General features: G+C 51.5%; 2 protein-coding genes across 2 annotated transcripts in view; one reads left to right on the top strand and one right to left on the bottom strand.

Moving 5' to 3' along the window:
- Window positions 1-217: 217 nt before the first annotated feature.
- Window positions 218-5,592, top strand: Hsd11b2 (hydroxysteroid 11-beta dehydrogenase 2). Its single transcript, XM_048436981.3, has 5 exons — window positions 218-595; window positions 3,610-3,822; window positions 3,918-4,103; window positions 4,201-4,338; window positions 4,477-5,592. Exons 1-5 carry the CDS (start codon window positions 331-333, stop codon window positions 4,878-4,880), a joined length of 1,206 nt encoding a protein of 401 aa, XP_048292938.2. The 5' UTR covers window positions 218-330; the 3' UTR covers window positions 4,881-5,592.
- A 445-nt stretch (window positions 5,593-6,037) lies between these two features.
- The window catches only part of Atp6v0d1 (ATPase H+ transporting V0 subunit d1), a 42,661-nt gene continuing 32,339 nt past the window's right edge, over window positions 6,038-16,359 (bottom strand). Inside the window, exons 3-8 of the mRNA XM_048437111.3 lie at window positions 12,464-12,642; window positions 11,162-11,241; window positions 7,236-7,313; window positions 6,934-7,110; window positions 6,763-6,840; window positions 6,038-6,655 (exon numbers count right to left, since the gene is read on the bottom strand). Coding sequence (XP_048293068.1) covers window positions 6,494-6,655; window positions 6,763-6,840; window positions 6,934-7,110; window positions 7,236-7,313; window positions 11,162-11,241; window positions 12,464-12,642 — 754 coding nt within the window. The 3' untranslated portion in view covers window positions 6,038-6,493. The remainder of the gene's footprint in view (window positions 6,656-6,762; window positions 6,841-6,933; window positions 7,111-7,235; window positions 7,314-11,161; window positions 11,242-12,463; window positions 12,643-16,359) is intronic.

Genomic DNA, 16,359 nt, shown 5'->3' with positions numbered 1-16,359 from the left:
TGACGGCTCCGCCTCGTGCAACAACTTGGGACTTTGTTCCGGCTTCTTCGAAAGCGGATCTAGCCGAGGGGGCGGGGGCGGGGGGGCACCTGCCCGGCGTGGGGTGCCGTGATATAAGTGCAGGAAAGCCCACCCCAGCCCCGCCTTCGCCCCGCCCCCACCCCGCCCCCGGGGGCGCTTTATAAGCTGGGTCCGAGGGCCCGCAAAGAAAGCGAATATCCCTCCTACCCCAGGCCGTGGTTTCTACACTCCGTGTCCTGGCCCTGAGTCCCTCTCCGCGCTCCCCAACCCGGCCCCCGCCCCGCCCCAGCCCGGCCCGGCCCCGCAGTCATGGAGCGCTGGCCTTGGCCGTCGGGCGGCGCCTGGCTGCTAGTGGCCGCCCGCGCGCTGCTACAGCTGCTGCGCTCAGACTTGCGTCTGGGCCGCCCGTTGTTGGCGGCGCTGGCGCTGCTGGCCGCACTGGACTGGCTGTGCCAGCGCCTGTTGCCCCCGCCGGCGGCACTCGTGGTGCTAGCTGCTGCCGGCTGGATCGCGTTGTCCCGCCTGGCGCGCCCTCCTCTCCTGCCCGTGGCCACTCGCGCGGTGCTCATCACCGGTGAGTGCGCAGAGCGCAGGGACTCCAGGCTGGAGGGCGGGACCGTACACCTAGAGGGATTCCCTTGGGCTCCATCAAGGCGGACTCCGCAGCTAGGAAGGGAGAGTCCTTCACTCCGAGATGCAAGAGAGTGCGCCAAATAGGAAGCTCTGGGCACCTCACCAAGTCCGGGTTAACTACCTGCGACCGCAGGGAGTGTAGGAGGGAAAGTTAGGTAGGGAGTGGGCAGGTGCTCAAAGAAAACGAGTGACTGAGGAGAGGAGAGACAGAGTTTATGCAGTGCTGGTCCCTAAGATTCCAGGTGTGGAACAGAGGACAGTATTCTAAGGGATAGAAGACCCGAGAAAGGAGAATGCCATCCCTTGAACTCTGCCTGGAATACACTATCGGCTGTTCTCTAGAGACAGAGCGCTCAGATGCGAGTTCTGCTCCTCCTGACCTCCACTGGCTGGAATCCTTGGAGCTCTGAACCGCCTAAGGTCACAGCAGCTGGATAATAGCTGCTGCTTAGATCCAGTTACCCACTGCCAAAACTGCAGCGGTCTGCACCTAGCACTTCATCCTGCCTAGTCCTGGGTGCCCGGGAAAGAGGCTTTGGAGTGCTGGACTCAGGTGTCTCTGGTGCCTGGCTGAGCTCTCTTTGTCTGGAGCAGGGAATAAATCTGTCATCAGAGGGAGGGAAGGGGAAGGGGGGGCTGCAGACCCAGCAGGAAATGGGGAGGGGGAGGAAGGCCAGGGGGCATTGGTCCATTGCATGGGAGGAAGGGCAGCCTTATTTCTTCCCAAACCACCATGGCGGTTCAGAGATCTTGGTCCTTTATGGGTGGTCTGTGGGGTCGGATGGGGCTGGGAGAATTTAGGAGGAAATCCTTGAACTGGACCTTGGAGGACAGTGGGTGGAGACAGGTGGAATAAGAAAGGTGTCTTGGATCACAGAAAGGGTGTGGGACAAAGGCTTAAGACAGGAATATGCATAGGATTTGGGAAGGGGAATAATCAATAACCAGACAGGCTGTGGTGGATGTGGAATTTCCTTGGGAGGAGATCTGAACGTCAGGTGAGAAAGCAGACTGTACTAAGGTAGACGAGGGTGACACAGAGGAAGATGGAAGAGACTTCCAGGGTGAGTGGGAAGCCTCAGGGAACCCCAGTGTCAGGAGGTTGAGGAAAGAAAGCTACCAAACTCTCTTGGAACGCAGCGGGGACTAGGTTATAGGATCCCTTCCTTTTCTCTCATCTGAGCTATTTCACCAGGTCCTAGGCCATTTCAGGTTCTACTGGCCGGGCAAGGCAGTCTTTCCTAAGACCTCATTTAGGTCTTCGGTACTTCAGTCAGTTCTAGCCCTGAGCTCCAGCGAGAGGTGAGAAGCGGGATGCTTTCTGTGACCTGGGCTCCCTTCATCTCCTCCAAGCTCAGTGTTTGGGAGTGGTGAGGACTGCCCAGCCTACTCCTGTGTAAGACCGGAAGTTGGCGTCTAGCTTCCTGATGCCTGCAAATCCTGGGGTTTTCCCAGTCACCACCAAGCAGCAAGGCACTTAAGTGACCCGGTCCTGGCCACCCTGCCAAGTACAGAGCCTTCTGCCTGCAGAGCTGTCTCTCATTCCTCCCTGAGAATGCTCAAGAGCTGTTTGTCAAATCCACTCCACAAACTCAGCCATGGAGTCAAGTTTGGACTGTTTGGTGTGGAAGGAACCTTGTGTGCATGCATGTGTAGATCTTTGTGCGGATGGGTGACGGGTCAAGCTCATGTGTGAACATCCAGGCAGGTTAGGGATTTTTTTTTCATGTGAGCAAGAGGGTAAGATGTGGGGGTGACTGTTGGGACCCCAGAGCTAAAGCTCTGGCAGGCTTTAGTGGAGTGCTAACTGCTCCAGAAGGGTGCAGAGGCAAGTGTATTTGTGCACACGCAGTCCCCTCCCCCAGTCAGATTTGCCTGAGAAGGACCCCTCAACACAGGCTGGCAGGCCCCAGCCACACAAAGCCCAGTTTGCAGCCCCCTGCCCAGCTTTGTTCTCCTCTCAGCATAGGGGGCGGGGCTGAGACGAGGAGGGGTGCTGTTTGTCCAGGAGTGGGGAAGCCGAGCTGCAAAGCAGCTTTTCTGCTCAGCAGGACCTCGGGGCTGGCGGGCTCCACAGCACCTCCTCCTTCACTGGCCCTCCTCCTCCTCTCACTGGCCACCCACAGAGCCAGGATCAGAATGGAAACCATCAAGGAAGCAAGGGCTTATCAGTACCAGGGACCCCCACACTGGGGCCTTGCCTGGTGGTTCTTATCTCTGCATACCAAGGACAGGAAAATGAAGCCTCCATGAGTGGTAGCCGACCTCAGGTCACACTTGGTGGTGTGGGAAGGGATTCCAGTGCAGGTCTGTTTTCTCCACTTACCGTGCATGCTTCCTATCCTGAGAGGCAAGTGGTCTGGGGCTCAGCAAACATATATGGCCAAAGTCAGTGATTGGAATTCCAAGGGTAGATTTCAAGGGGAAGTTGGAAATGGAGCGCCAATTTGAGCCTGGAACAATAATAGGGGACTGATAATAATAATAATCGAGGCTGATAGGAGTGCTCAGGTTGAACAGGGCCAGGATGATGTCATCAGAGAGCCGTGGCTTTATTCTAAGGCCCATAGGATCCTGAGGAAGCAAAAAGCCTCTGGGAATTAGCTGTAGCAGAGTGATACTGTCATTTTTTTTTTTTTTTTTTGAAAAATATCCCTCTGGCTTAGGCAGTAAATTCAGGAGACAAGATGGGGCCAGCTTAGGTCTCTGTTTCTTCTCTAAAGTTTATCAGTCACACTTGAGGGATTAGCTATAGGGAATCAGGGAGGTGACAGCTGTCACAAAATTGATGCTCAGGGCTCAGTCAAGAGGACAAACTTATAACACATTTATTTGTAAGGAAGGAGGGTTAAGTGTTCAGGAGCCTAGATTCCACCCGGATACTGGTGATCCTTTTATTGTCTTGGGCTGGGCTGGGCCATTGTGAAGATTCATTGGCTATCTTACTCTGGTTAGGTTGTGACTCTGGTTTTGGCAAGGAGGCAGCTAAGAAACTGGATGCCATGGGCTTCATGGTGCTGGCCACTGTGTTGGACTTGAATGGCCCTGGTGCCCTAGAACTGCGTGCCTGCTGTTCCTCTCGCTTAAAGCTGCTGAAGATGGACCTGACCAAGCCAGAGGACATCAGTAGTGCGCTGGAACTCACCAAGACTCACACCACAGGCACTGGTTAGCAGAAGTGGCTCCATTAGGGCTGGCCATGGCTGGGTGAGTGTGAGGGAGGTGGCTGCCCTGAAGCTTCCCTCCTGCTTTTGTGCCCTCAGGCCTGTGGGGTCTGGTTAACAATGCTGGCCTCAACAGCATAGTGGCTGATGTGGAGCTGTCTCCAGTGGCAACTTTCCGAAAATGCATGGAGGTGAACTTCTTCGGTGCACTTGAGCTGACCAAGGGCCTCCTGCCACTCCTGCGCCACTCAAGAGGACGGATTGTGACCGTTGGCAGCCCAGCAGGTAAGTGCCCTTCCACTCTGAGGTGCAGTAGTAAAGGAGTTGCTATCAGGTGAAAAGCGGTTTGGGGAACACCTGGCCTCTTCCTCATTCTGTCCAGGAGATATGCCGTACCCCTGCCTGGCAGCCTACGGCACCTCCAAGGCGGCTGTGGCACTGCTCATGGACACGTTCGGCTGTGAACTGCTTCCCTGGGGGATCAAGGTCAGCATTATCCAGCCTGGCTACTTCAAGACAGGTGAGGGTTAAGTTTGGGGTGGGACACGCGTGTGGTCTGAGGATCCGGTGTGGCTTGGGTTATAGGCACAGTTCACCTTAAATAGGGGCCTCTGGCTCCTCCAGCAGCTGTCTTCTGACCTTGACGTCCCTCCTTCAGAGGCAGTGACCAATGTGAACCTCTGGGAGAAGCGCAAGCAACTGCTGCTGGCCAGCCTGCCTGGAGAGCTGCTGCAGGCCTATGGTGAAGACTACATCGAGCACGTGCATGGGCAGTTCCTGCATTCGCTCAGCTCGGCGGTGTCTGACCTCAGCCCGGTTGTAGATGCCATCATCGATGCACTGCTGGCAGCTCGGCCACGCCGCCGCTATTACCCAGGCCGTGGCCTGATGATCATGTATTTCATCCACTACTACCTGCCAGAGGGCCTGCGGCGCCGCTTCCTGCAGAATTTCTTCATCAATCACTGTCTGCCCCGAGCACTGAGGCCTGGCCAACCTGGCCCCACTCCTGCTCAGGACACACCCCAGGACCCAAACCCTTCCTTAGTGGCAGCTCGGTGAGCCACAGATGGTCTAAGAGCTCCAGCAGGAAAGGCTCCATGAGCCCTCGGCCCTCTTTCCTAGCCATTATAAACCCCTCAACCTTGCCCCAGAACAGTTTTTAAACTGTGGGTCTGACCCCTTTAACAAATTTCTATCTAAGAATATTTACATTATGATTCATAACAGTAGCAGAATTACAGTTATGAAGTAGCAACAAAAATAATCTTATGGGTGGAAGTCACCATATCATGAGGAACTGTATTAAAGAGCTGCAGCATTAGGAAGGTTGAGAACCACTGCCTAGAATTTGTGTTAAGAAAAGCCCAGACTCCATTGCTGATGCCTAGTCCAGACCTGGGAAGCTGAAGTTTGCTAGTGAGCCTCTGAACCTCTCTACTGCTTCATGAACCCACACAGACCCTACCAGGCACAATGTCCATACTGCAGCTTTGGGGACCCAGCTAGATAGAGAGTTTGCAAGATTATCTGTAACCTTTGATAGGATGCACAGATTATTTCTCTGCAAACCAAAAGCCAGAGGGCACCTCCTCAGGATTCTCTTGGCACCAGTGCCTCAGTGCTACAAGTTCAGAGTAAATCCCAACTGTCTCTTGACTGGCTCAAGAATTAGGTCCCCAACTACTTGATCCCAAGCCATAGGGAAGCTATATATTGTACTTGCCTGGCCGTTGGCATTTAAAATAAAGACACATTTTTATTTCTCCTAGAATGGAGATCAGTGTTTGAAGGAGTGGCTGCCTGGTTGCCTGGGTGACAGGGTGTGATTATGTCGCAGAGACTGGGAACTGCCTGGGACAACCTGGGACCAGCAGGGGACCTGACTGAGTTTCCCAGGCACTCTGTGGTCCATATCCCTCTTCTACTGACCTCAGGAGGCAAACAAATCACTTATCCCGATATCTGGCTTTCTGCATAGTGAGATGAAGGTGAAGCAGTTAGGGAGGTCTGGTGCCCCCAGAGTAAAGATACACTCCTCTCTAACAAGCCCCACCTCAGCCTATCTCTGCCTGAGCTCCTAGCAGGAAGAGCCTCCTCCAGGGACTCCCCTGACACTGTGGCTGCTGACTGCAGGAAGGGCTCAATCAGGGTGCAGTGATGAAGAAAGTCAGGAGGCAAGGAAAGGTTCTAGGATTTAAAAGAGGCAGTAGACAGGAGACTTTTTAAAGAGAGGATTTTATTGTCTCAGAGAGGCAGAGCTGAAGGAGAGAGCTACAAAGCTACTTCCCCCACACCCCAAAGACACACACTCTTTAATCTTTCCAAGGGCTATTGCTCTGGGAATGAGCCATAGAGGGACAAGGAGGCTCACACTGCCCAGGGGTTCCCAGGTCAGGGAGGGACATGAAAGTGACACAAGTTCCTTAGATATGTCAGTGGCCATAAACAGAGGGCTGGGGGCTCTTTGCTCTGGAGGAATCTTGGTTCATTCTTCATCAGGGGAGAGGTCCCTAATCCCTTTTAGGCCTAAGAGCAGTCCCAGAGGGGATTGTGGAAACTGAGCAATCCCAGGACAACGTGCTACACCTCACCAGGTCAGACAAGTGAGTCATGGGCTTCACCACAACACACAAAGACACACACAGTGCATTTGGGAACCTTGAGTTAGAATGCTAGAAGATGGGGATATAGTTGTCAATCTTGGCGCGATGGCGCTGGGCGATGCACTCAGCAATCCACACAATGTTGCGACACTCCTGTTCCTTAAGCTTCACAAAGGCATAAAAGACACCAAAGTGGAACTGATTCAGGAAGGCCAACTTGTTCAGCTTCACCTGTGGACAGATGCAGGTGTGATGACAGGTGGCTGTGGCCAGCAGTATAAGCCCTAAGTCAAACCCTCCCTATAACTGGGTAGGCTCCACAAGGGCCCTGTGCTCACCTCATGTTCAAAGAATCGGTCTTCCAGGGTCTTGTCTCCAGGATTGCTACCTGCACCCTCAAAAAGCAGTTTGTATTCCTGGTCAGGAAATGGGGAGAAACAGGTGTGAGTGTTGTTGGGTGCTGGGGGTGCCAACATGGTCACCTAAATCTTGTCAGCCAGGGCACTCACCGGGTAGTAATCAGCTACATTCTTGACCTGTTCATAGTCATCAGCCCGAGCCAGCTGAGCCAAGCCCTCAGGGTAGAGTCGGCCACAGTGTGGAAAGAGTTTGGCACGGTCCTCCTTGGATAGCTCTGTCCCAAAAGAGTTGATGGTGATGATGAAGGCGCGGCGGTCTGCTTCAAACTTCAGGGCCAGTGCATATGTGAGGAGAGAGAGAAGATGAGGGAGACCATAGCCAGACCATGGCAGAGCTCCCCTTGGCAAGGATCAGTGGGAACAAAAGGCAGAAAGGTAGGGCAGGCACTCACCTCTAGGATAGGACACATGGCATCAGCTGTGGTCCCACCCAACAGAGTGCAAAACTTGTAGAAGGACTCCAGATAGGCCTGCAGAGAGAACTGTGTTTGCTTAGAGCAAGGAGAGCAATGCTGGGGGATTTATTAGGAACCTAGTCAGGGGCTGAAGAAATAGTTTAATGGTTACAAGCACTTACTGCTCTTCCAGAGGACCCGGATTCAATTCCCAGCAACCACATGGTGGCTCACAACTACATTTCCAGGGAACCTGACACCCTTACATAGGCATACACACAGGCAAGACACCAGTGCACATTAAAAAAACAAAAATAGGGACTGGAGAGATGGCTCAGCAGTTAAGAGCACTGCCTGCTCTTCCAAAGGTCCTGAGTTCAATTTCCAGCAACCACATGGTGGCTCACAACCATCTATAATGAGGCCTGGTGCCCTCTTCAGGCATGCACGTAGACAGAATATTATATACATAATAAATAAATAAATAAATATTAAAAAACCTAAAAAACAAAAACATCCACAAACATAAAGAAAAAAGAAAAAGAAACGTAGTCAGTTTACTTTCCTCCCTCTAAGCCTTCTATGGTCGGGATGGGTCAGCTCATTCTATGACAATTTCCCTGCACCAAAACATCCACCAATTTCAACCGCTAACCCAGCCAGCAGTAGCTTGCTGCTTTCTATCTAGGGTGACAAAACAGTTTCTGGCCCACTGTCTGCTTCAGGTACATGTTTCCACCGCTTTCTTTTGGACAACCAAGCTGGGGGGGGGGGCTCTGTCTTCTTCCTGCTGCTCTGCTTCCTTTTCTCCTAGTCTCCTAAAACCTCCCTTCCCCAGACTCAGAAAACCAGGTATCCAAGAGCTAGTGAGGGAAAGTTATCCTCAGAATTTACAATTGGTCTGAACTGAATCCATAAGCCCACCTTGCAGAACACTATTTCTCCTACCCCCAGGCAGCCCCTTGGCATTAACAGCAGGAACCAAATTATCAGGTCAGTTCCTGCTGAAGGATGGTTATCGCCTATGTGAACGCAGGCCTCACAGTCAATAATTAGGTACATGGGCTGCCTGCGGAAACAAGTACTTTTTGTCCAGGCAAATTGAATCTGCTGAGAATAAGGAAAGGACAGGTCAGCCCCAGATACAAAGTCTTTCCCGATTCTCATTCATCAGGTCACACAAGTTTCTTTCCAATACCTTCCTACCCACTCCCCATGATCTTGCAGACTCCATGGGTAACAATGGGAAACTTCACTCAGAGACCACCTAAGGTTCCATACATAGCATAGTCACAGAGACTCTGGATCCATATACTAAAGACTATCCTGAGTTGGGGTGGGTGGGCTTGCAAGGTATGAAGAACTTTCCATATTCAGGTGTGCCTTTCAAGCTGGCTTGGACCCACAGTCCTGCCATTCCAAGATAGATGAGCTGAGACCCAGGGCCCCACAAGCACAGTGACACTATGCAAGATGAGCTCAGTGAGAATCTGCAGGTGACCACAGAGCTCACAGGAAACAAAAAGCTAGTATAAGTCCGCAGTAAGAAAAATCCTGGAGGCCAGGTGGTGGTGGCACATGTCTTTAATCCCAGCACTTGGGAGGCAGAGGCAGGCAGATCTTTGAGACCAGCCTGGTTTACAAAGCAGATGCCAGACACCTAGAGCTATTACACAGAGAAATTCTGTCTCGAAAAAAAAAAAAAAAAGAAGAAGAAGAAGAAGAAGGGGGAGGGCGGGGGAGGAAGATAGAGTCCAGTGCAGAGGATCTCAGAGAATCCAAAGTCTGCAGGCAGAAATGGTTCCCAGCTCCCACCAAGGCTTGGTGGTACTTCTCAGTCTCCAGGAGTTAGTCCTCCATAGCCTCCCTTATGGCCAGCCAAGCTGGTTACGCTGGAATCGTAGGACCTCTTGGAGCCTGTATCCCTAGAGGAGCCTGCAGTTCATATCTGTAAGGGAAACCACTAGCCAGATTTTAGGTTCCATGCCCTGTTGCCTAACCTGTTTGCTGAGCCCCAGAAAAGCTGACCCTATGGTTAAGATCTACACTTTCCTCCAGAGGCTATAGCAGCAAAGAAACTGGCAAGACCCAGGTACCAAGGTCACCTCCCCAGCCCCACCCTGTACCCTGGAGTCTGCCAGCCCATGGTTCTGCACCAGCTGCCTACAGTTTACCTGTCAGACATCTGAGGGTCCACCTAATCTCCCATCTGGGGCCACTGGGCTGGGACACTCATTGCCTGACAGGCAGGCAGCTCTGGCATGGGGTTCATAGTGTTGGATTGGTGTTTATGAGCTGGTTCCTGGGCAGTCCTTGCCAGTGACTCCAGCTAAAACCAGTCAGGCCCAGTGAGGGTGTGGGTAAGGCCAGTCCTCATCCTGTCTGGGGCAGGGAATTTGTCAATGAGCCAGGTGAGTGGGAGGGACAGTATAAAACTTTGTATGTATATGTGTGTGTGCCTGCATGTACCCCTTCCCTCTACTCTGCCTTCCTTCCACCCTGTAGTCATAGATAGAGGGCCTTCTAAGAATACTTTGCTCTGTTAGAAGACTTTAGGCTCATAGCCTAACATCTGTTTTGTTTTTTTTTTTTTCACATTTAACTATTTTGTGTGCATGTACATGCAAAGGTCAGAAGACAATTAGTGGGTATCAGTTCTTTCTTTCCACCATGTGGTTCCCAGGAATTAAACTCAGGTTGTCTAGCTTGTCAGTAAACATCCTCATTTCCTGAACCATCTTGCCAGACCAAACTTCAAACTTACCTTTTTTGATTATTGTTGTAGTTTGTTTTGTCACAGGGTCTTAGCCCTGGCTGTCCTGAAACTTAATACATAGACTCAAACTCACAGAGAGTAGACTGCCTCTGTCTTCTGAGTACTAGATCTGAAGGCATGTGCTACTATGCCTAGCTTACCTTTTTTTCTTGAGACAGGCTCTTACTACGGAGACCTGGTTGACCTGGAACTCACAACATACATAAGATAATCTTGAACTCAGCAAAAATTCTCCTGCTTGAGATTTCTGAGCATTTTGAGGTATGCACCACCACTCCCAGATCAAACTTTTGATCTGCCATTCAAGGCCCTGGATGACTTGGCTCAGTGCCTGTCTCTTCATTTGGATCTCCTCCCCATTAACCATGTAAAACCTATACTTTCACAGTAAACCCCTTGCCATCTGGTCTAGCCCATGTTCCTTGCTTTCTTTTTATGTGCCACCCCTCTGCCTACACTATTATAACTTTGATCATCTACCACCAAATCCTTGCTGTATGTTGACCCAGGCTCCACAGAAAGACAAGAAGATCTGATAGCTACCTCTTAATCTCTTCCATGACTGAATGAACCTAAGAATCCCAAGCCCACTCTCTAACCCCAGAGGCTAGCCAGTCTATGGCACAGCCTAGTGGGAAGCAAAAGGCAAGTAGAAGCTGAAGACAGTGAGATATAAGGTATTGGCTCAGGGTCTGGGAACCTGAAAAGGTCATAACAAACTGACTGTGCTTGGCTGGATTCCTCCCCCCACATAACTAAGCATACAATACTGCCTTTGCCTAAATGCCTGTCCTGGCTGTCAAAAGCTCGTGTGGTATAGATCTGAGGGCTATGGCCTGGGTTGTAGCCCATGACCCTCCTGGATGCTACAGGAGTGGCTGTCTAGAAGCCAGGTCTGTCAGGATAAGTGACGGAGCACCAGCCACTCCTGCTGATGTTATCTGAGCCTGCTGCAGACACCACAGAATAGATAACCTGTTCCATGCAACCTTGCAACCATCACAGGAGCCTGAGATGAGCTAGGTCTCCAGGACAGGAGCCTGGTGCACAAGAATCCTGGCCCAGCACCTCACATAAATCACCCCCTATCAGGCCCACAGACCCACCCACTGACAAGTCACTCCCCCATGCTTCTAAAGAACATTACCTTGTAAAGCGTATTGCGGATTATCTCGATGTTCATCTCATCAAGGTCCTGCTCTGAGATGCAATCCTGGAAAAAAGCCGCTGAGGAGGGAAAACAAAGATGTGAAGAGTGGGTAAGCAGCCTAAGTGAGAGGGCCCACATCACAAGGCCCACTAGGCTAGGTATTGGGGACCCCCAATACAGCCTGGGATACTGTCTTGGAAGTAGTAGAAGCAATTCTCGGGGCCATGTGCACTGACCTGAGCTTTTCCTGCCTCCTTGCTCCTAAAATTGATTTATAAAGGAGGCGGCCAGCCATAACATGATCTAATCGCTGCTGGGGCAGACCCAAGTTTAGACCATGCCAAAGACAGGCTTGCATAAGAGGCCATGACATTCTCTTTCTCCAGGGGCAGCTATGGATTTGGGGGCTGAAATTCACTGCACTGTATACCCTCTGAGGGCCTAGTGCCCACATATGGGAGGCTAGCCTCCTCTTTCAAGTAATAGTGAGCTCAGTAGCTAGGCATGGACTAGTCCCACTGCAGGACTAAGAGGAGAGGCTAAGGCAGGATCAAGAAATCTTGCTCCCAAGGAGGACCTGAAGACTTACCTTATGGCTCTCCTTTAAAGATGAAGAAACTTCAGAAGCCACAAACAGCCCAGAACTAGCTCAGAGTTACTGAGAGAATCAAAGGCAAACTAGGTGAGCAGATATGGCTGGTGCTTTTCAGCCTAGAATCTTCTGATTCAGCTCTGGTGGCTTTCTGGAATAGTTCCCCAGGGTTTAAACTCTGGCTGTAAAAGCACTAGCTAGTTGTGATCCTCATGCCTTCTTTCAGCATTCTAGGCAGACAGGAGCCAATACTAGTGAGGCGGGACTAACAGAAAGCTATCCTGATTCCCCTCCCTTTCTTGGCCTCTGACATGGACCCTGTATCCTCCCGGACACTGTCTGACCTGGCCCCTAGGACTTTCTCAGTGGAATCAAATAAAGCTATGTGCTTCTCTTTTTCACCTCATAAGGAGCCAGTCATAGTACCCCTGCTCAGGGAATTCTAAAAACTAGACTATTTCCAAAGTTAGATAGTCTAAGTCTGGCCCGTGGGTTGGCTATCTGGCCTAGAAAAAGCAATGGGAAAGGAGAAGTGGGATGTGAAACAATGAGAATGGGAAGTTGAGGAAAGGGCAAGGTCAGCAGCAACAGGCAGACTCTCACTTTCTGCTTTGGGGCTGCCCCACCTCTTTCAATCCACAAAACCCACACCGAGGCTCTAATGCTAAGACCACTGTCCAGCTGCTGTTTCCACCACAGTGGCTCACCCAGGGGCGTGTCCACCAGAATGGCATTGTAGAGCTCTGCAGGTGTCTGTGCGATGTTCACGGCCTCCATCTGCTCAAAGCTGCCTAGTGGGTGGCACTTGGGCACAAGTTCAGCGATTGAACGCTGGTGCAATGTGCCTGTGATGAGCAGGATCACGTTGTCAATCATGTAGCTATAACTGTGAGAAGCAGACAACAATAGGGCAGACTATTAGGGTAGAAGGCCTGGCCCAATACCCTTGCCGACACAACGCATGGGTCAGCACCTCCTCAGTGTTAAGTGCTGGCTCATGGATGCTATGATAGGCTCCAGAGGCACTGTCCTTTGGTACCTCTCCACTCAGGTTCCTGTCACCACAGCCACCACTACCTCCCTACCCCCAATAACAGGAACACAGAGTAAATGCAGCCTCTCCTTTGAAAGGATGGTGGATTCATGCTTCACAAATGACAGGAACACAAGTCACTCTCCTACAGTGTGACAAGTAGGACACAGGAATGGTAGGCACATGCAGGTGAGGTACACACCCCATCCCAGGGGTAGGTTTGGTCAGGAGCTTGACAGATAAAAGGACTTGGAGATAAAAGTGTGTTCTTGGAAAGAGGGAACAGTATACAGAGGCCTGGAGGGACATACTGAGTACTGTCAAGACTGGCAGAGGGAAAGGGAGGGCACAGCAAAGGGCTGCCTGGAGACTGAGCTCAGGCCAGGCAGAGGGTTTCAACTTCATCTCAAGCACTAAGGCTGTAAGTGGGCTGAAAACAGGATAGCATTGTATAGTTAAGGCTATGCTGGCTCCTTTGATTTGGGGGGAACAAAGGAGGGAGGGGAAAGGCTAAGGAATGGGCTGGGGAGAGGCTTCTCTAAGGCCAGAGAAGCGTTACAGAGGCCCCATTTAGAATAAAGGACTGGGTTAAGGAGACTGCACAGCTCCACTATGAAGAGAGAAAAGTACATTCCTCCTTAGAGCCAACTGTTCAGGAGGGCTGCAAGAAACTCAGAAGCTAGTCTGACTCAAGTTGGGCTTAGTCTCTTTAGGCATGCCCTGCAAGAAAAACAACTCTGTCTACCATGGGCAGCAGAGGGAGCTGTGGAGCTGGGGAGGGTGGGGCTGCCTAGTTAAGACTTGGCAAGGAACAACCAAGACAACTTGTCTCCAGCTGAAAAACACAGTCACAGAGGAGCTGGGGCACAGAGTTTTGTGTAATCACCTATGGGGAGGAGGGACAGCATAAAGAAGAGGAGAGGACCCCAGCTACAGTCAGGCTGCAGTGGTCCCAGGTATGACCCAAGCTGGATTAGGGTCCAGCAGTAAGTAACTCAAGTAGTAAACTCAAGAGTATAAAGGAGCCGGATTAGGCCCCAGGAGAATGTCCTTAAAGGCCTGGCCAGGCCAAGAAAGGGTAAGGACTAAAATGGAGGCTACTGTGAACTGGACCCTGATCACAGGTCTTGCTCTGTTTCTAGGTGGGCTACAGTCCATCTCTGTGACATATCTTGAGTACCTAGTGCTGAGACTGTTTAGGAAAGGCCCTGGTAGCCCAGTACCAAGGGAATAAAGGGGAAAAGGTAGGTGATCCAGAGCCCATACCTCAGCTTAAAGAACCAGCCACTGGGACATTCCTATAAGGCCCTCAAGGAAGGTGTAAGAAAATGTGCCAGCTCCTGTTCCATCCCAACCCATACTCTTTGTGCCTGTGCAGCTCCCACCCAGTTTAATGTCATTACAACCTCTGGTCTCCTGGGCCTGGGGCTAGGCAGCGGCCCTCTTTCCATACTCAATCTGTCTGGGTCATTACAGGATATACACTGAGAAGAGACAGTCTCCCCCTTAAAAAAACCAAGGGCCTCAGGCAAGGCCCATCTGGAATTGCAAGCCAAGAGGCCCATATGGCCAGCCTCCCATCCCTGACTCCACAGAACTGGCAGAGTGGGGGGAGAGCAGAGAGAGTGGGCCTGCCAGAGCTTTTTGTGCTTTGGCCTCAAACTGTATCTCCTCCACTCCAGAAATCTCCTGCCACTGACATCTTCTGTATCTCATATCCCAGGACACACATATCACCCCTCATTATTTAACCCGCACCCAATCCAGCCCCACTAAAATCTATGCACCTCCAGAGACAGCCACAAAGACCCCACCCCAGAGCTTAAGAATGCCCCTTTTCCTCTTAGACCTTTGGAAACGCTGAAGAACAGTACATCCCTTGAACCTACATTATTCAAGTGATCTGTGGCTTAGCAGCGTGGCAGATAAACCCAGAGTGGGCTATTACCAGACCTATCTCAGCATCAGGCTCTAGCCCCACAGCCACCTATCGCTAGTGCCTTCTACTCTAGTTCTAAACTCCCCACCTCTGTCTTCTCAGAGCGACCCCACAACCCAGTTTCCTCATTCTAAACTTACCCTCTTGTGCCCACAACCCAGGGTCTCCTTTATCTGTTTAGACTAGGGGTAAGGCTGGAATAAGAGCCCAAAGGTGTCTGAGTATTTCTGAAGGTCCTGGTCCAGCCTCAGAAGAAAATCCTGTCGATCCTGTAGGGAGATGCTGCCACCTGACTTCACTGTGCTAGTCTTGCCTTCCAGTGAGTGGAAGAAGCCAGCTGTGCTTCACATTTCAGCTCTGACAGTGTCTGCAGACGCCAGTAGTGGCTCTCCCCTCCTTTCTTCCCCAAGACTCTCTTTCCTACAAGCTTTAGTTGAGCACAGAGGGAAATGTTGGGCCAAGTAAGGGCCACTCAAATCATAGCACTCAGCTCCTTCTATTCCTCCTCCTACTCAAGCCAGGCCAGCCTCTACCCTGTGCCAGGCTGAGCACTTCCCTCCCTTTGGGCCAACTGTAAGGTTGTTGCACTGGAGGCCCCTATTTCCCTTGCACAGTAAGGCTCAAAATTCTCTTTCCTGGGAGATGAAAGACCGGACAGGCCTGGCGGAGATGATAAGATCCAGTCATACACCTTCCTACCTTCAGCAAGCAGAGAACCTTCCCCTCTGCTTAGTGCTTCAGCAGTTGCCTCCCTGCCCCCAGAGAGCTGCTCTGCCATGTCTCCCCTCATTTGGCCTCAAAAGAGAGAATGAAGTTCCAGCTGGTCAGCATCTCCCTCCAGAGGAAGACAGCTGGGGAGTGGATGGCCCGCTGCCCGCCAGGCCAAAGAGGCCCTTTTGGGGTGGGGGTAGGGCAGTCTATAATCCTCTGCCCTGAGGCCCTCCCTTGCTTGCCCTGTGCCTCCAAATAGCTTGAGCTGGGAGAAGTCTCAGGCTGGAGGAAGCTACTTCCTTCAAAGAAGTCTTTAGAGTCCCTAGCCGACCCTGTCCCTCCTCTGTGCCCTTTGGTGCCACCTGCTGGAGCACCACAACTTTCTAGTACTTGGGCTGGGAAGCTGTGTGTAACCAGGTACTCCTGCCAACTTATCCACCTGCAGCCACCACCAAGAGTCCTCATTTGTTGCTAGTGATAGTATCTGTATTCAGTTTCCATCTAGGTTCTCAAGAGCCTTACCCAGGCTTGAAAATGAACAGAGGTTTCTGCTAAGGCCTCAGCACCTCACTTCTTAAGCCTCAAGTTGCCCTTTGCAACCAGAATGAATGAGATGTGGTCCACAGAAGAGACAGTGGTCTCTGACCTCCTCCAAGGCCCACTTGAATTATCCCATCCGATTTGAACCTTTGGGGCCCTAAACAACCCCTCACAGTGGTGCTTTCCCCCAAGCCAAAAGAACAGGGTCAGTACTGGCTCTCTCTCTTTCTATGCTAGGGAAAGACAAAGAAACAGAACCCAGAGCAGCCCTAGAGCCTTAGTTGGTAGAGAACTGTAGTCCACCCGCACACTCAGCTTACTGGGAACAGTCAGGATAGAGCCCAATGCTCTATGACCAAGCATGTCCTAAGAGGATAAGA

This window comes from Myodes glareolus, chromosome 22, assembly GCF_982192425.1.
Source record: "Myodes glareolus chromosome 22, mMyoGla1.1, whole genome shotgun sequence".
In the NCBI taxonomy this organism is placed as follows: domain Eukaryota; kingdom Metazoa; phylum Chordata; class Mammalia; order Rodentia; family Cricetidae; genus Myodes; species Myodes glareolus.
The sequence above is the reverse complement of the archived record's forward strand: the minus strand, read 5'-3'. Positions and strand labels throughout refer to the sequence as shown.